Consider the following 20,773-nt stretch of genomic DNA (forward strand, 5'->3'; position numbering starts at 1 on the left):
ATGATTGAAGGTTCTGGATTTTCAATCATCATCTTCTTTGAACACTATGCTAGTTCCAGAAGGTGCCTCGAGGAACTCGCAAAAATCATGTACTTTCACAAAGTAGGGTACATTCAGGTAGTTATGACCATATTCTAAGGGTCCATTAGATGTTATCAAACACCTAATTTTGGACAAGCTTTTCGAAGTCTCATACAAAGAATTTCACCCACTAAATATCAAGTGTTGAGGTGGAGGACGGCTTTCAGTGAAACTGAACACACGGCTAAATTTGTTGTCCCTAATTGCAAGTCCAAGTAATTTATTTTTCTTTTCATTTTACGTTTTATTCATGCTTTGTAATGGAAGCTTAATTTATGTGACACAATTAACATGTGATTTTGTGAATTGACTCATATTATTTAAATTCTATGAAGGTGTCAGGATAATAAAAGTAAAGGTAAAAGAGCAAACTGACATCTAAACTATAAGTTCAAGAGCGTCTAGGACTCTAAATTTATTTTTAGTATAATATTATCTTTTAACTTTTGAAAACGGTATAATCTAGCCCTATCATTAATAACAGCTAATTCTGACCTTTAGTTAACCAGAGAATGATAAAAAAAAAACATCAAAAATTTAAAAAAAAAAGGGCCAATAAAATTTTCTTGATCATTTTTTGTAATTTTTTAAGTCTTTTTCTGTAATTTTTTAAGTCATTATATGTAATTTTTGAAGTCATTTTCAATCATTTTTCGATTAACTAACAATCAAAATTAATTTTTTGAGTTCATATTATAGTTGGTTCCAGGTACTTTTTTGCTCTTTATTTGTTTTTAATTATTCGGAATAGACATCACTTGCCTCATTATTTGGAACATGCCTCAATTTTGCTTGTTCACTACGGGGCAGAATTTCAATTGGATCTTCAAAACTCTACTTTTGTAGTTTTAAATTATTCCGCTCCAAAAGTTACACGAGGTAAAGTTCTCACAATTATAATCAAGTGTATGCATTGTTCTGCTTGCAATATCCTTAAATATTTTATCAAACCTACAATTAATTATTACTAATGTGCATAAATTAAATTATATTTAGTGCAACATAAATAATCTTAACAAAAACATATGAAATTTTTCTTATTTATATATTCAATATTTTGCACACATATTGACATGACCTTAATATCTATTGGACATATGTTACAAGCAATTTCATACACGAGATAAAAGGGCTGGTTCAAGAACATGGAAAGAATGGTATGATCATTTAAACATGCACAAATCATAGTGAACGTATAACTAATCAAATATCATTCATGTGCTTGTAATATTTTTTATCTCAGAGGATTATTACTTTTTACCTCTTGTTTGTACTCTTTATTATTAAATGAAATTACAAGTTTAAAAAGACTTCTCTCATATTTCCCGTGGATTCTCTTCGTCTCTCCCTCCATTCTCTTCTCTCTTTAATTCCCTTCCTCATTCTAAATCCTACAAGTAAGTGATATCGATTATATATAAAGTAATGTGCTCAAGTCAACTGAATGTTTGTTTTGCAGTTGAATAATAAGTGTTTTAGTATATTTTCTCTTGTTATAGCTGCCACTGGCTAGGTCCTCTCGCTTTTTGATCTATAGTTCGTTCATAATATCTCGTCTTCTCTAAACACATGTACCTTTCAAAATCTTGACTTTCTTCATTTGTAATTGTGTTTATATATCCAATGCTCATTCTTATCATTTTTATATGATCGATCGACAGCAACGAGAGTGAAGACGTCAACAAGATTGTTAAGAATGTTTGTGAGATATTAGACAAGAAAGACCCGTTTGTGGTAGACCACCCAGTAGGAGTGGATGATAAAGTGCAAGAAGTAATCACAATGCTTCAAAACCATCAATCTGAAGAAGTTATCGTGGTAGGGATATGGGGAATGGGGGGCATAGGCAAATTAACTATTACCAAAGCCATTTATAATGAAATTGGTCGTTTGAGAGTAGAAGTTACCTTTGAAAGATCAGAAAAGTTTGGAATCATAAAAATGGCCAAGAGCATTTACAAAACCAACTTCCTTGTAAAATTTGCAAAACAACAAATATGAAGATGAATAGCATTGATTCAGGAAAAATCACATTTAGCGATAGACTTCCCCATAAAAAGGCACAAATTGTACTTGATGATGTGGACAAGTTGAGCCAACTGAAAGCTTTAACTGGAAGTCTTGACAAGTTTCATCCAAGAAGTAAAATAATCATCACAACTACAAATGAGCTAACTGCGTAAAATGGGCTGTCGTGTGTATAGAATGAAGAATTTGGATGAAAGGGAATCTCTTGTATCTTTTAGTTAGCATGCATTTAAACAAGAAAGTCCTAAAGAAGATTTCATTGAACTTTCAAGAAACACAGTTGCATATTTTAGGGGGAATTCCATTAGCTCTTTAAGTCCTTGGCTCCTATTTATATGATGCAAAAGTGGAGGAAAGGAAGACCGTATTGAAGAAACTTAAAAAAAATTCCCCATAACAAGATACAAAAGAAGTTTAAAATAAGCTTTGACGGTCAAGTGATCATTGGGAGAAAAATATACCTTAATATATCTTGCTTCTTTATTAGGGTGGACAGAAGTGATGTCACACGGATATTAAATGGCTGTGGGTTTTTGGCCAACCTTGGAATCAAAACCCTTGTGGAGCGAAGCCTTGTGACCATTGATAACAAGAATAAGCTTGGTATGCATGACTTACTGCGGACATGGGAAGAGAAATAATTCATAGAAAACCTCGAAATGAGCCTGGGAAGAGAAGTAGGTTATGATCTCATGAGGATGCACTTGATATATTATTAAAACACACGGTAGGAACTTCTATATCCTATATTTATTGTTTCATGCATGTTAACACGTTAACCTTATGGTACTGCAGAAGTACATGTACTGCAGAAAGGGAAAATGAGCATCAATAAACTAGTCATATATATAGAAACCTTATGGTTTCGCCTCTTAATTTCTATATGCATTTTAAAACTCATTTTGTATTGTCTCATTCTCTAGGAGCTTGATTATGACATGTTTCTATTTTTCTTTTCCACAAACAATACAGCACAAGTGCACACTTATTTTGATAAGCTTTTTATTTTGCAGGGAACAAAAGCTATTGAACTTTGAAGTTTTTGTCAACAACAACAACAACAAGCCTTTATCTCATTAGATGAGATCGACTCTATAGATTGCAAGATGTCATTGTATTCTATCATTTACCAAGCTTTTATAAATATTATTAAACAAGAGATTACGTTCAACAACTTTTAAGAATATTCTCTTAGGTCTTCCTTTATCCCTCTTAACAGGATTTAAAGTTATATGTTCTACTTTTCTCACTGGTATTTCCCACAGTCTTCTTTGAAGTTTTGTCACAAACTAAAAATTGCATTTTCAGACAGAAGCATTTAAGAAGACGAAGAGACTCCGATTACTTTGTCTTGACAATGTACAGGTAAGAGGAGACTATGAATATATTAGTAGAGATCTCAAATGGCTTTGTTGGCATGGCTTTCTTGTGAAATACATTCCTAGCAAATTTTATCAAGAAAATCTAGCTGCTATTGGCTTAAAACCTAACAGCCTCAGACAAGTGTGGAACGAACACTTGGTACGTGAACAACCAGGGTAACTGTTTATCTTTTTACCTTTGGTGCCAGGATATTTTTTTTAAGGGAAAATTATATAAGTCCCATAGAATAGACTTACTTATAAATAAATCCAGTAAAATTTAAAAACCGCAGCTAGATCTTTGAGACATGAATGTAATTTAAAATTAGGGTGTAAAAACAATATTTCTTTTACAGTTAGTAATGTATGATCAGTTTAATTTTTAAAAATATGAAGTTACAGTTATAAAATATTGAAGTAATAGTTGTAAATTATTAATAAAATAGTTATACGCAATTATTGTTAAACTTTGTTGGTAATGCATTGACTATCAAATAAATGAGTTATAATTGTAAAATATTGAAATGGTAATTGTAAAATATTGATGAGGTAGTTGTATATAATTAATATTAAACTTGTAACACATGATCAATTTAACTATTGAATATGTAAAGTTAAAGTTATAAAAAGTTAAAATAATAGTTGTAAATTACCAATCAAATAATTATAAATTATATTATTTGATCGATATAATGTATTTTTAATAGGAGTATTATTATCTTTACATTTTAATTTCAAATTACATTCAAATCCTATGGGACCTAACTATATTTTTGAATTTTACAAGACTTATTTATAAATAAGTCTGTTTCACGAGACCTATATGTAATTTTTTTATATTGATTTTAGGTATACTTTTAATTTTAATGGAGATAATCATGTTTGAGGTATAGTTAGAATCTAAATGTACTCATCTAAAATCCACTCCATTTTAAAAGTTTGCACGCTTCAAATGTCTTTTCACTTAATTCTTTATTTTTTCAAAAATAAAAATAATATTTTAATTGTTCATTTTGAAAATGGTTTATCTTGTAATATCTTTAATGGTTAAAGACTAATTTTACCCTAATTTTTGTTCGAGGAGCAAGGGTTACCTTGTACTAATTTCTTTAATGTTTTCCTAAACTATTTTTTTAAGTAGCAATTTTATTCTTTTGTTAAAGAACGATCAATTTCACCGTGATTTTCCTACATGGATTACATATGGGCTACATTGGTCATCTAAACTAGCTTATTATTATAGGATTAAAATACTAATTTGTTCTTAAATTCATTTTATAAGGGTGATAAGTACTTTAAAATCTTGTTAAAATAAAATTTAATATTTATTTTTTAATGACTCTTGTTAAAAATATTAAATATTATTCAATAATTGAAATATTATTATTTATAAGTATTCATCCAAAATTTATAAATTATTTTTAAATATTATTAGTTGGAAGGATTAAAGTACAATTTTACTCCTAAACTATTCTTAGAGGAGCAATGTTACCCCTAAACTAATTAAATCTGAGCAATGTTGACCCTATCATTGAAATGTCTGTTATTATAATTAGTGAGACTTACTTTTCATGAGTTAAAGTGCAATTTTACCTTTAAACTATTCTCAGAAGAGCAATATTACTCTCACCATTTAAAAATCATAATTTAATATTATAATTTATTTTATATATACATTTAATATAATTTTATGTAATATTATTATAATTTTATATTTATATATATTTAATATTATTTTTATTTAATATTATTATAATTTTATTTTTATTTAATTTTATAATTTTTAAATAATGAGTGCAACATTGCTCCTCTGAGAAAAAATTAGAGACAAAATTACACCTTAACTCATGATAAATGAATCCCACTCACTACCGTACACTTAAATGACAGGACAACATTACCCTAATTTAATTAGTTGAGGGACAACATTGCTACAACGAATAGTTTAGAAATAACATTACCTCTCTGAGAATAGTTTAAAGATAAAATAACACCTTAACCTTAGGTGAAACTTGATACTAGTTTTTTCAAAAATTCATAAATAATTTATAAATTGTGTTTGAAGATTTGTAAATAAAAATAATAATATTGTTGTTGTTGTTGTTGTTGTTTACAACTAAATTATAAAAAAAGACCTTATAACAAAATTAATACTTCCTCTATCGCAAATTATAAGACATTTTTAAATAAAATCTCATATATCAATAAACCTTATTAAATACATTTAACTTTATTTTTTTCAAAACAAAAATATAAACTTTCAAAAATACTCTTCATTAAATAACCTTAAATTTGCACTTAATTAGTATTAAATAGAGAAAGAAAAATGATATATTATAATAAGCCTATTTAATGAAAATTTAATTCTTTCGAAATATCTTATATTTTAAGATGATAAATCTTCATTAAAGTATCTTATAATTTAAGATAGAAGGAATATTGATTAAGTCCATTAAATTTTCTAAGTCATTATCTATAATTTTTTCTAATTAACAATCTTTTTCCAAAAAATTGCACTACATATATTTAATATTTTAATACTTTACAACTTTATATTGAAAATGGGGAAAATGAACCTCTAAATGAACAAATAAAATTAATATTATCTTATTAGATTTGTAACTCATTTTTTTAATTTTAAAATTGAAAATATATTGCATTATATAAAAATACCAATTAAAAACTTAAGGGACTTGCTTTGCATTTTAAAATTTCTTGAGATTTTATCTTGAATAATTCTTAATTGTCATTCCTTCTTATGAGCTATTATATTTAAAAAATAATTTACAAATTTTGGATGAATATTTATAAATAATGATATTTAAATTATTAAATATTTTAAAAGACTTTATTAAAATAAATATTTATTAAATTTTATTTTAACAAGATTTTAAGATACCCAATACTCATGAAAAAAAAAAAGTTCAAGAATAAATTAATACTTTAACCCTACAATAATAATAGTAACCCTGGTCAAATGGTTAATGAGACTCACACATAATCAACGCAGGCCGGTCACATTGAAATTGATAGTTCTTTAATGGAAGGGCAAAATTGTTCCTCAAAAAAATAGTTTAAAGGAACATTACCCTCACTTATCAGAGAGTGTTCAGTGTCCTTTGGAAAAAAAAATCATGGGAAAAAAATAGTTTTTAACTTTACCTTTGATAACAGTAAAGAATCACGAATTCTATCAATTTTAAAGAACAAGGTCCTTGAAGGAAAAAAAATAAAAGAAAAATCAGGATTTGGCTAAAAGGGGATAAAAAAATGAATTTTGCAGTATATATAGAGAGAAAATGCTGTGTGAATGCGTCTTTAAATGGCAAATATTAACCTGTGCAGTTCTTTTTGATGTGTTTGTGTAATTGAAGGCTTAGGCAATAAACATGAACAAGTGTTCATGAGTTTCACGAGGTGAAGACACCCAAGAATCTTTCCCTTCCTGTCTCTATTCATCTGTAAGGAATGCTGGAATTTTCGTTGTCGAAGACGATACTGATGAGCTTAACAGTGAAAATGAAATCTCAATTGAACCGCTGCAAAATATGATTGAAGGATCTGCATTTTCAATCATCATCTTCTCCGAACACTACGCTAGTTCCATAAGGTGCCTCGAGGAACTCGTAAAAATCATGTACTTTCACAAAGTAGGGTACAATCAAGTTGATATGACCAAATTCTATGGTGTGGATCCATTAGATGTTCGTGATCAAAAATCGAATTTTGGAAAAGCGTTTCGAAGTCTCGTACAAAGAATTTCACCCACTAAAGATCAAGTGTTGAGATCCAGGACGGCTCTCATTGAAGCTGAACACGTGGCAAAATTTGTTGTGCCTGATTCCAAGTCCAAGTAATTTATTTTTCTTTTCATTTTACGTTTTATTCATGCTTTGTAATGGAAGCTTAATTTATGTGACACAATTAACATGTGGTTTTGTGAATTGACTTGTATTCTTTGAATTGACACAATTAAAATTTTATACTACATTCTGATTCCACTCCTTTAGAAGGTCATGGTCCCTTGTGATATCAACTAAGGCGTACACAAGAAGGACAAAGACTCAGCAGAAATGGCTCAACATCAAGCTTTATTGGACAAGGAAAAGCAAGAAAACACCGAAGAAACATAGATTATGTGTCAGCATGCACTATATAGAACATGCCTAAATCTTCAAATAAGGGGTTCAGGAGTAGTTTTAGCATGAGTGATATGAATATGTCGTCATCAATTCTAGGTTTCAGATCCTGATTAGCTTATGAAAAACTTACCAACCAACCCATCAGAGCAGAGTCTTTACCGAAACCCAGAAAACGACCCTCAATAAAATCATGCTGGTGAACATGAGTGATCTTTGGTTCCAGAACCGCAGCAATCCAATTTTCATGTAAGGAGCAATGGAGAAGAAAAATACTCAAAAAGACAGCTATTATAGGAGTTAAATAGATCATCTAACTTGTTAAATTACTTCTTTTCAGTGGACTCATGGTTCACAAAAAAAAGGGGATAATATTTATAAAGTAGCATCATGATGACTTGAAAAACATCTATCAAAGAGTCTACAGATTGATTAAAATGAGTGAACACATACCATACACTATAACTGCTGATCAAACTACTTACCTTTCTGTGTTTCATAGTTGTCTTTAGCAATTGAATCCTCCCAGTGCTTCCACTGACGTATCTATACAACAACAGATGAATTACTAATAAAGAAAGAAATTATGAGCATGAATAGTTCATAACATAATTGTCAAAAAGATACTCACTTTCAATCCTCCGAAGAAAACAGTCAGGACACAATAGGTTACATGGACTAAAGCTAGAACAAATATAAAGATACGCAGGTGGTGAATGGCTTCCACAGATAATAACGGAACCTTGTTCTGAAAAGAAAAGAAAGGAGGTTATGTGATCATAGTTCAAGAAATTAAAAAGGAAAATTCATGGCATAAATAATTGACAAGGTTAGATCCTAAGTGCGAGAAGCTCGATAACTAATGTGATAACGATAGTGTCTGAAGTGCATATTCACAGCCAACAAGGAGATCCCAGTGCTCAATCCTAAATAAAGGTTATAAACTGAAAGGAGACCCAAAAGAAAAACAGAAAGAGTAAAATTCTGCTTTGGCAGTGGCAGTGACAGTGACAGATTGATGAACTATGACTTGAGCACGTGATTTCTTTAATTATTGTCCCAGAATGCTGTCCTCTTTCATCTCATCTTCATCCAAAAATTAAATGCCGTCGAATGCTACAGCTTACTCGGTACCGATCAATCACTCAGATTCCGCGTCCAAGCAAGTAAAAATAAAATGGTAAAATTGACATCAAATTGTGAATGGAGATAGGATAAAATGACACTGTCCCAAGCATAATAGCAATTGATGGGCAAACTTGAAAGAAAGTGATCTATCAAAGAACAAATTGAAAGCCCACCAATGTGAACTGAGGAATGTGTAATGTTACCTTACGAACACAATAGCTCCTAGATGACGACGCCCCAGCTAGAAGACGACGAGCAGTTCCAGAAATGCCAGGAAAAGAGAAGAAGCTCTGAAAATGGGATGTGGATGTAATTGATTCTTCGCCTTCTCCTCTATCCGGGTTACAAGGAAGCATGTGGCGGGTCAAACCAGCCGGCACGCGGATTTCGGTAATCCCATTCTGTGTAACCGTCAGAAGCAGCGATATAAAACCCAACAGCATCAACTCTGAAAAACGAACACAGCAATAAATAAATAAATAAAATACCTTCCAAAATTTTACAAAAACTCTGCACATCCACTAATGGAGTAGAGGGGAAAGATAAGAGCAACAAAACACATACTATATTTTAATATTAAGAACAGAAAAAAGTAGATAGAGAGAAAGGTACAGAGCCTTCTTTGATTTTCTGAAGAGCTTCATAGAGTGGCTTCTGATCTCTCTTCCTGAGGAACTTTCCACCACAATGAAGAAAACGCTCGGCGGCGAGTGAAACGGCTACGATGACAGTGCAAACGAGAGCAACAACCCATGTGGGAGTGTGCTCTAATGTCGTCTCTTCTTCCCCGCCTCCACTCATTCCGCTCCCTCTCTCTCTCTCTAACTTTACTTTCTATCGTCTTAGGTCTTAGCCTCTGGCTACTCTGTCGACTCCGTGCACTCATCAGCACTGTGTCCCCTCACCTCACCTTTGTCCGTATATACTTCCGCTCCGCTCGAAAAATGTGACACTGTTGTTTTGCCAGATTGCTTCATCACCCATCCATTGGGTACAGGCTGACTTAAAACTCCTGTTTTACTTTTTCTTATGGGATCCATTTTATTTTTTTTTAAATTATTCCTTAACTCTTTACACGAATACCTTTTTTACTTTCATCACTTTGTTAAATCATTTAATTTGTCATTGGACTGATCTATTTAATAAAAATTACATAAATTCAATTAAATAAAATTTTATGAATTATTATTTTAATAAATTTATTTTTATAATAAAATATTTAATATTTTTTTCTCTATTATTATTAATATTAAAATTTAATTATATTTAATATTATTATAATATTGGATAACCCATGAAAGGTATGGTATACAAAACCTATCTACAAATTTTTCAAAGTATACAACCATCATCATTAGTCTCCTTGCCCGTTCTCATTCACGGCAAAACTTTCTCAATGAATATTTAATAAAGTTGTATTTTTAAAATTTAAATTCAAGATTATTAACTAAGTTAACATAGTATGTGTTTGGTTTTTAATTTATCAAAAGTCAGTTTAATAAAAGTTTATTTGATAAAAGTCAGTTGTTGTAACGAAATTTGTATTTGGATATATTTTTCAAAAGTAAATTTGACAAATTGAAAGTTGTTTGGATTAATAAAAATTTATTCTTTTGAAATGTGTTTTTTAATATGTAATGACCAAAAGAACATTAATTTATGATAATTTATAATTTTTATTATACAAATATAATATATTAGAAATGTTTAAAAAATGTAAAACAAATTTAAAATAACATAAAATTTAAAATGTTAAATAATAAGAAAAATATATAAAATTTAATTTTGGAAAAAAATATGTAATAAATAGTTAAACATTCATTAATATTGAATAGTTGCATGCTTAATGGTTTAATTTATAATACACAATCTGATCTCTAATAAAATCTCGAACTCTATTCATCTCTCTATCAGAAGTTACACTTAAAATTACACTTGGAATTGTTGATGAAAATGCATGCTTCTCATTATCATCATTAGTATTAACCATATTTTCATCCTCAAAACACTTAAACCCAGATTTTCTTCTAATAAAATTATATCTAGTCATTGTTGCACCAACGATATGAACTTGTGTCACAAATGGATAGCTAGGCATGTGTCGTAAGATTGCAAATCTATTTTTTTAAACCTCAAAAGTCCTTTCGATCGTGGTCCTCAAGCTTGAATGACAATAATTGAAAGCCTTATTATTGTTTGCAAATCTGGATGAATGCCTGAAATCTGGGAGGTGGTACCTATGAGATCTATAAGGGCCTAAATATCCACGTGGCATTAGATAGCCAGCATCTAACAAATAATATTTACTTACCAATGAAAAATAAAAATTGTAAGATCCCAAAAAATATTAAAAAAATCATTTTAAATTAGATAAATATGAAATATACCTTAGGGTAGATATGGAAATTTCATGTCCGACCTTGTGACTGCATAGTCAAACAAACGAGCATTATGAGTAGTCCCTTCCCATCCAGCCATGACATAAGTAAAGCACATATCCCAATTACATGCGGCCATTATATTTTGTGTTGGAATACCTTTCCTTCTAATATATTTCCCTTGCTCTTCAACACTGACCACGCACGGGATATGTGTTCCATTAATTGCTCCTATGGCATCTTTAAAGAATGGCCAATATCGCGGATCACCTAAAATTTTTGGATGAATATCTTGAAAAGTGTGATCTTTTGGTTGGATATATTCCTTTTCTAGCTTCTCACAAGCATGGAATACATGTTTAAAATGTCTATGAACAGTCCCTACTGAATGTTGAAATTATTTTTGTGCTATCTTATTCCCCACCCTATATCTAACAATATCTAGGAACATACGGACCATTTCATGAATCCCTATTCTTCTGGTTGGACATAAACCATATTGCACCAGTTCATCACAAAGTTGGAAAAAACATCTTTTTTTTATGTGAAACATGTCATAACAATGCTGAGGATACCCTTGCAAAATTTCTTGCATCCATGCATGACCTGATTATGAACTGATTCTATAAGGCTCTTTTAATAAAGTTGTTAAGTAATTAGATACTATTGCAATAATAGCCTTAACCTCTACATCTTCCACATGTACAAGTAATTGTAATAAGCGAGATTGCGTATTGTCATCCATAAAAACTGCATAGCATAAGTAAACAACCATTACACTATTGTCCATGACTTAACATAAGAAACACATAAAACAAGAGTCAAATAACACAGTCAGTTTTAAAACAAAGTTAACAACATGAACGATACTAGTTAGATTTAAAACATTGAGAAGGCAAACTAGGATTGATCTGATCTACTTTTTTGCCCAAGCACTTCAAATAGACCACTAATGCTCTTCTGTTATCCCTAAGCCCAATATACATGTCCCTTGTGGTCTCATCTAGCAAGGCCATAGCACACTATCCAAGAAGCGCCTCATCACAAGCAATTTCCTTGATTTCATAAAGTTCCTTTGCAACATCTACTACATTTTAATCAACTGGTTTTTTTCCACCCTCTATGGAATTAAGAATCGACTTCAGTGTTGAAACCCTATCCTCTTGTGTGGACACCAATCAACTCATTGAATTAACCATTACAGTTGCAAAACATTTTCCCTTCTTGTTTTCTCAAGCATTGAACTATCTAAGAGGGGTACTGTTACATCTCAAGCATTTGTCTAACCTTGAGATGTCCATACGATTATTGTCACAAGAGGAATCAAACAATTTTTTAACCCCTCTATTTTCTTGGGTTTGAATCTCCAATCCATCTTCCAATGTAAGACTTTGTTGCTTTTATAGGTTACTGGGAATTGATGAAGGAGCAGGAATGCTACTATTTAGCAAGTGCCATAAAATTGAAGACGACATGCCCCCCACATGTTGGAGTAAGTGATGGTGTATTATTTATTGGGGACATCCAAGACCGAATGAGAGAAGGAAACACATGATGCGATAATCCTTCATAAACATAAAGAGACATATATCCAACGCTTTTTAATCTCACTAGAGAAAAGGGCACTTGTTTTATTGCAAGAGCAATTATATTCATATATAATATATATGTTTGATATTATGATTTAATTTTGTCATCAATTACTATATTTGAAAATTCTTGCATTTCATTAAATTTTATTAAAGGAATTGGAATTAATCTTTGAAGGAATGCTTGCAAGCATGTATTATAATAATATTGATTGATTTTACAGTTACAAAATGATTATTTATTATGATTCATGCATGGGAAAGCATCGATGATATTATTTTATAATGATTATATTGAACAGAGCAACAATATTTATTTTTATAACCCATGCATGCTTGTTTTAAATTGGGAGACTGATTTTAGAATGCTGGTTGCTAACGGTAATCTCGTTTGCCCTTAGCACGCCATGGTACACCTAGCTAGTAAGTGCTTGTAAGAGGTGCTAGCCTCATACACAGGTCAACACACATGGAATGGAGGGATGGATATTCGTAAACATTGTATTCATGCTTGTTTCATGGGCTTCGTGCCTATGCTCGTTTTGTAGCTTTAAGTGTGGTGACTTACTCTCATTGACTATGTATCCACACTTGTTGATTATTTACCTTCGTGAACTTTGTGTCTATGCTTGTTAATTGTTTTAATAATTAAGTCCTGTAAATTATGAAATTTTGGAACTTATTGTCTTTTAAATCAGTTTTGCTAAACAAGCTATTTGCTTGACTGTGCTTGGATTTCTCTTTATAAGAAGAATTATATAATTTAGTTGTTTAAGGTAAAAGTCATAACTTGGAAATTGAATCTGATATCTCTATTGCTCTTAACCAACCTTGTATCTATTTGGTTTACATATTTTTATAAGATTGTTTGAACTATACAATGCGTTTCATTTTTATTATGATAATGGTTATTACTCTGAAATTCATAATTGTTTTATAAATATTATCTCCCTTTACTTTCATTAAATCTAAATTGGAACGTTATTCATTGAAAAGTTCCTTTTGGTCTCATATTCATAGACAATGTTGAACTTCTTGTTGACTTTTAAGGGTCACATAGCTGAATCAGGTGGATATTTAATTGAAATTATTTCCTTTTGATGTAATTATATGAACTATATAATGCATTTCATTTTCATTATGATAATGGTTATTACTATGAAATTCATAATTGTTTTGTAAATATTATTTCCGTTTACTTTCTTTAAATCTATATTGGGATGTTATTTATTGAAAAGTTCCTTTTGGTCTCATATTCATAGACAATGCTAAACCTCTTGTTAACTTTTAAAGGTCTTATAGCTGAATCATGTGAATATTTAATTGAAATTATTTTCTTTTGATGTAATTATAAAATTTACGTATTTTATTTTGAAAATATAGTTAGGTGATTCATATAGGCTATAGTTATGATCCCTATATTGTTGCATATTTTGTTACTAGCTGGAAAGAGCAGATCTCCTTGTTGTTGTGGTATTTTGTTTCAAATATTATATTGTAGAATTTTCAAAAAGTTCTATTTATAGAGAAGGTTCTGTCAAAATTTTTACAAAATATTGAAACTGTTATTATAATATATATATATATATATATTATAGTACATCATAATCTTGATACAAATTCAATTATGTATTAAAAATAGAAAGATTTTCAATTTAAAGTTTAAGAGACGTGTGATATGAATCACACTCTATATCAATCACCCCCTATTTTTGAGGCATGATAGTTATCTAAAGGTTAATTTGTTTACTGAGTTAAATCTATGTAGAAATTTTATGGCTTGAATTGATGGTAACACGACTCTAATGAACTATAACTATGAAATATGAAGTTCATAATACGTGGCATCATTCAAGTATAATCTATGTTTTTGGTACAAGCTTCAAAACGCCTTTCCTATTTAGTTTGAAGCTTAACTCACAAAGGCACGAGAGAGCTATATAGCAGAGATTACAATTCCAGTGCTTATTGTTATGATGAGTTTATTTTTTTATTTAATTTGTAAATTTTAAATTTTACATTTGTTTTTGTTTTCAAAATAGAGATAATTAGAAGATTATGTTTATTTTGGATTATACATCTATTAAAAAACAAGTTATAAAAAATATAAAAATAATATAATATTCACCCCAATGTTTTTTTAAAAAAATATAATTAGGAAAGATAAATTAATCTACACCGTTTAGCTTGAAGCCAGCCAATTCACATCAATAATGCTGCTTTGGGGCAACCTTCCAATTCCTGGTTTTCTTATGATTGAGCCCAACTTATTGGTTTGTGTTGGGTTATCTGCCCTTGGTGGATCAGGCCCATATAAAAGTCCAAATTGGGAAATGGGGCTCTTATAAGAATTATGAAAAATGTTTAGGTTCAAAATGTGATTTACTCAGGGCCTTAAAATGTAATATTCTCCAACCTTTGAATTTGAAACATGAGCGGTTAGAGAAACTGCCACACGTTCCCATAAGAGGTGGTTATGGTGTGATTTTAGTCGGTTGAGATTTTGGTTCTCTGCGTGAAGAAAGAAACAAAACGCTCTCGATTTTCATCCGTCTCATTTTTTCTCCTTACAAGCTTTTCTCTCTCTGAGTGCGTTTGCTGTGTACCCGAATGAAGTTCGATTGGTGTAACTTTGTTCTCGCATACGTACGTGTGAATTAACGACTCAAGGTATTTTTTCCTCCTCTTTTTCTTTTATTGGTATCAGAGCTTTCGTCTTTCCTGGGTTGTGTTTCCTATGTCTAAAGAACTGATAATAATTTGCTTAACTTCATTCACACAAATCTCTAAGTTTAGTTTTTTATTTTCTTACTGTGTTTACTCTTCGATCTTCTCTATCTGTCTTTAAGATTATTACTATTAAAATGAACATATTAATATGCTTCTTGGTTAATATAAATGTTCCATATATGACTATACACGTTTTGCATGCAATCAATAGTGATGAGCATAACGACTGAAAACGAACCAAATAATGTGTGTTTAAAAAATGAGTTTTTTGAATAAAAGAATTGCATAAACATGTAGAGCTCAAAAATGATGAAAACGACACCAAGAACGCATAAAACGAAGATCGGACAGAGGAGATATGGCCTTCAAAAGTTTCGGGTCCGACGGACCCGACCCGCCGGAGGAACCAGGTCAAGTTAACTCGATTAGAGGAAGACAACGATAGAAACGACGCGTCATTTTTGTCCTCGTCCAAACGACACGTCGTTTTGATGTGTCGTAAAAAAATCAGTTTCTGGGCTACGAGCCCAGAAGCCTCAAACAAAAAAAAAACTAATAAAGAGGAAGATTTGGACCTAGAAACCCAACCCAAAAAAAAAAAAAAATTTAATGGGTCCACGGGTTCATCAACCCGACCTAGTTAAAAAAATTATATATATATATATATATATTTTTATTTAATTAAAAAAATATAAAATAAATAAATATATATATATAAAGAGGACACTTGGCGCGTGGGACCCACTGGCTTACTCATTCAACGCATGGGTGACCCCACCATGAAGCTGGTGGTGCATGGAAGACTGTGGTTTGGCGTGTGTCATATTAAGAGGAAGAAAAGGCGGCACGTGTTGTGCACACGCCTCCCCGAGAGTGGCTATATTTTTTAAAGAATTTCTTGATCTAGCATTTTCTTGGGGTGCGTGCGGAACCAGATTGGGACAAAATTGGTCTTAAAAAATTTCTAAATTTGAGATCTTCATTTTGATATATAATTTAAATATTTTTTGAGATAAAAAAAATTTATTTCGAGTTATCTAGTGTTTTTTTATGAGTTTATAAAAAAATTCTAAATTTATTTATTTTTTTTCAAGGAAAATATGAAGCAAGAGGCTTCTAGCAACACTGATAACTTAAAAAATTATTCTGTCAATATTGAGTATCTGGATGAACCAGATTATGAGCCTCTTAGTGAGGATTCTAACCTGGAACCCTTCGAAGAGGAGGAGGAGGAATATGAACCTCAAAGTGAGGATTCTGATTCTAATCCTGAAGAAGATCCTAATATTGATCATGAAAATGTGTCGGAAGGACCTAAAGAGGTGCGCATGCTGTCAGGATCAAAATATGAATCAGAGGGTGATGAGAATGTTCAGAATGAAAATGAAGATGTCGAACAACCTTTCACATCCTCAGTGATCATAAATATAGCAAAAAGATAAACTAAAAGAATAAAAAAACCAGATCAAATTTCTCCGATAGTCAAAGCATATTCAAGCTTTATAATGAAAGAAGAACAAGCGTGGTTGTAGGAGAAATTTTCAAACAACTTAGGAAGGAGCTTGTGCAACATAACAAGCGAAACAAGCCGTACTCTGAAATCCTCTATGGAATAGAGTCATCAAGGGGATGAAAGTACAAGAGAAATATAAAGACATAATTAAGAGTTGTCTTTTTAGTTCTATTACCTTAAGCATTATTCTGTTTTTCTAAGAATTTTTTTTATGCTATATTAAGACCTTGATGATTTATGAAATATATTAAGACCTTGTTTAATTGCTTTATATATACTTTATTTGAGTGAGAGCTCTAAAGTGATAAATCATTTATGAGCCATATGAAATGATTTAAATATTTGTAAAATTCTTTATAGATGATAGTGATTTTATTAGAATCAATGTGATGGGAAATACAAACGTAGCCTCTTGATCGTTGACCTAATAAAGTTATTATTACTCTAATAAAGAATAATACAAATATAAGACATTGTATGTTTCTCATAAGTATTTTATTCTTGGTTTAATATAGAAAACTATTAATGTGGAATAGTTTCGTCTCAGAACTAATAATGGCAATAAAAAGCATTATCGTTGAATTAAATAAGGGCGACAAATTAAATGGGGATAACTGGGATATCTGGCATCGTAAGGTGTCATATATTTTGGGAAGAACAATAAGCTGTTGAGCCATTGACTAAAGTCATGGCCAAGCCTGAGGCAGGAAACTCGGCTCAGCATAGGAGAGACCAAGAGGCATTTGAGGCATGAAAATGAAAAAATAGCATCGCACGAATAACACTTCTAAGTACTATAGTGGACGATCTAATGTGTGAATTTGAGAAGCACTCCACTGCCTAAGCCATGTAGACTGCCTTAAAAGAAAAATTTGGTGGTACCTCAACCACCAAACTGAGAAGGCTTACAATTAAATTCGACACTTATAAATTAAAGCCGAATACTCCAATGCGGAAGTACTTTAGAGAGATGGTTAACATGATTCATGAACTTAAAGAAGTCGAGCATAATCTTTCTAATGACAGCAAGTACAGGCTATAATCAGATCGCTCCCACACAGCTGGGAGCATATTAAAGTTAACTTAACCCACAATGAAAATATCGTTAACTTTAATGATGTGGCTAAACACCTGGAGCTAGAAGCTGAAAGTCTGGAGGCTTACAAGTCATCTGGACAGACTTACCTTGTCGAGGAAGGTGGTCTTTCAAATTCTAAGCCTAAGAGAGGCAAAAAACAACATAAAAAGGGTAATAAGAGTGGCCTTAGAGTAAAGAAGGACAAACAACCTTCAAGAAAAAGGTCAAGAAGAGCGGCAAAAAGAGAATTAATCTTAAAAAGTTAAATGTTTCACCTGTCAAAAGATGGGCCATTTTGCAAAGGACTGTCCTGAGCAAAGTGGACGTGATCAGGTACTTGTGAATTATGTGAATTCACATTTTTCTTATGTTTTACAGTAATGTTTTTTCTAACAGAAACTGTTTCCTCTACTTAGATTGTAGACTCAAGCTTCACAGACCACATAAGCAAGGATCGTGGATCCTTTGTAGAGTACCCTCGGTTGCTGAATCAAAGCAAGTGGCTTTATGTTGGCAACAATGCAAGGATCAAGGTAAAAGGCATAGGAACTTGCAAGTTGATCTTGCGAGGTGGAAAAACCTTAATTCTCCATGATTGTTTTAGATGTATCGGACATCCGACGGAATTTAATTTCAATTATTTGCCTTTTAGAATTTGGGTTTCTAATTAATTTTCATGACAAGATTGTTGATATTATGTACAATTCAACTTTTTATGGTTGTGCTTTTCTTTCAAAAAGGTTCTTTATAATAGATATTGTTGACCAAGTTCATTTTCATGATTACTTTACTACTTCTTCCAATAATGTAGATATAAATATTTGGCATGCTAAACTGGGGCATATTAATCAAATAGAATGATTAAGTTAGCTAAAGAAGGAATGCTAAGTCCAATTACAAATATGAAAATGTCCTTATGTGAAAATTATCTAGCTGGTAAAGCAATGAGAAAAGCTTTTGGTAAAGGTGTTAGGGCTAAAAATCCATTATAATTAATCTATTCTGATATATGTGGTCCTATGAGTATAAGGGCAAAACACGAAGCTTGGTATTTTATTACCTTTATCGATGATTTTTCACGTTTTGGTCATGTCTATTTGATATTATAAAAGTCTGAAGCTTTTGTGTGCTTTAGACGATACATTAATAAGATTGAAAATCAAATGGACAATAAAATTAAAGTATTACAAATTGACCGAGGACGTGAATACTTGTCTGATCAATTTAAAGAACTCTGTGAAGAAAAAGGAATAATTAGACAACTAACTATTCCTGACACTCTGCAACAGAATGAAGTTGTTGAAAGAAGAAATAGGACTCTTCTAGACATGGTTAGGTCAATGATGGCACAAGCAAATCTTCCAATCTCGTATTAGGGGGATGCTTTACTGACTGCAGCCTTTATACTTAATTGTATGCCCTCAAATCAATTACTTTCCACCCCTATGAGTTATGGACAAAATGCCAAACTGGATTAAATATCTTAAGACCATGAGGGTCAGCTGCATATGCCCATGATGATTCTCATAAATATGGAAAGTTAGGTCCAAGAGGAAAGAAATGTATCTTTATAAGATACTCTGAGCAATCAAAAGGTTATGGTTTCATTGTTGAAAATGATGATGGAACTATAACTGAATTTGGAATATAGAAATATCACATTTTTAGAAAATGAGTTTCTTAGTAGGGGAGAATTGATCGACCTATATCTCTTTACGCGACACGAGAGCAACATAATATAGAACTATAGAAAGGCCTGAATCATCACAAAATGTTGATTTAAGTGGGAGCTCTAAAAGTCTTTCAGAAAACCTAAAAAGAATCAAAATCTACAAGAGACCCTATTTCAAAAAGGTAATAGAGAAAGTATGCCAAAAAGACACTTCCAAATTAAGGGTGAAGCATTAGTGGTAACTCCTTTAGATTATGATAAGCCACATTCTGTAAATGAAGCTTTATCAGGACCTGCTAAGGATAAGTGGGAGAAAGAAATGGATGAAGAAATGGATTCCATGAGGACTAACAAAGTATGAAAATTAGTTGATTTACCACGTGGCTGAAAGGCTATTGGGAACAAGTAGGTTCTCAAAATCAAAAGAAAAGTGGATTGATCAATTGATAAATACAAGGCTCGCTTAGTAGCAAAAGGGTATACACAATAAGAAGGAATAGATTATGAGGATACATTTTCTCCTGTTGTACGCTTCAATTCTATTAGACTGATTCTGGTAATAGTAAATAGTCTGGACTTAGAGTTGCACCAGATAGATGTAAGACTGTTTTTCTTAACGGTGATCTGGATGAAAAAATTTATATGCAACAGCCATTAGGTTTTTTTGAAAAAGGAAAAAATAAAGTATGTAAATTAAATAGATCAATTTATGGACTAAAACAATCATCCAGATAGTGGTATTTGAGGTTTCACAGAGCAATAACCTCATATGACTTCCAAATGATTGAGGAAGACTACTGTGTTTACATCAAGAGGTTCAATGGGAACTTTGTAATATTATCTCTTTATATGGATGATATTTTTACTAGCCAGAAATAGTCTGGATTCGATAATCGCTGTTAAAGAATGGCTTTTGTCAAATTTTAAATGAAAGACATGGGTGAAGCAGAATATATTCTTGGAGTTAAAATCTAAAAAAATCACTCTAAGAAGCTTCTTTATCTATCACAAGAGAATTATATAAGGAAAATTCTTAAGCATTTTAATATGAAAGATTGTAAACCCATGAATACCCT

General features: G+C 31.3%; 2 protein-coding genes across 3 annotated transcripts in view; one reads left to right on the plus strand and one right to left on the minus strand.

Annotated features, from left to right (window-relative positions):
• Positions 1 to 7,327, plus strand: LOC129289036 (disease resistance protein RUN1-like). Its single transcript, XM_054925862.1, has 5 exons — positions 1 to 62; positions 1,743 to 2,006; positions 2,597 to 2,712; positions 3,375 to 3,474; positions 6,937 to 7,327. Exons 1-5 carry the CDS (start codon positions 1 to 3, stop codon positions 7,325 to 7,327), a joined length of 933 nt encoding a protein of 310 aa, XP_054781837.1.
• The window catches only part of LOC129288028 (MLO-like protein 1), a 24,334-nt gene continuing 10,383 nt past the window's right edge, over positions 6,823 to 20,773 (minus strand). Inside the window, exons 1-5 of one of the 2 annotated variants that reach the window (XM_054924339.1) lie at positions 9,350 to 9,634; positions 8,941 to 9,138; positions 8,241 to 8,357; positions 8,095 to 8,155; positions 6,825 to 7,823 (exon numbers count right to left, since the gene is read on the minus strand). In XM_054924339.1, the coding sequence (XP_054780314.1) occupies positions 7,801 to 7,823; positions 8,095 to 8,155; positions 8,241 to 8,357; positions 8,941 to 9,138; positions 9,350 to 9,538 (588 nt within the window). In that variant the 5' untranslated portion in view covers positions 9,539 to 9,634 and the 3' untranslated portion in view covers positions 6,825 to 7,800. Of the gene's footprint in view, positions 7,824 to 8,094; positions 8,156 to 8,240; positions 8,358 to 8,940; positions 9,186 to 9,349; positions 9,635 to 20,773 lie in introns of those variants that run through there. The other variant, XM_054924338.1, reaches the window with a different exon arrangement.

The sequence above is a fragment of the Prosopis cineraria genome, unplaced genomic scaffold, assembly GCF_029017545.1.
Source record: "Prosopis cineraria cultivar Desert tree isolate PC_DT_omini unplaced genomic scaffold, ASM2901754v1 PC12, whole genome shotgun sequence".
In the NCBI taxonomy this organism is placed as follows: domain Eukaryota; kingdom Viridiplantae; phylum Streptophyta; class Magnoliopsida; order Fabales; family Fabaceae; genus Prosopis; species Prosopis cineraria.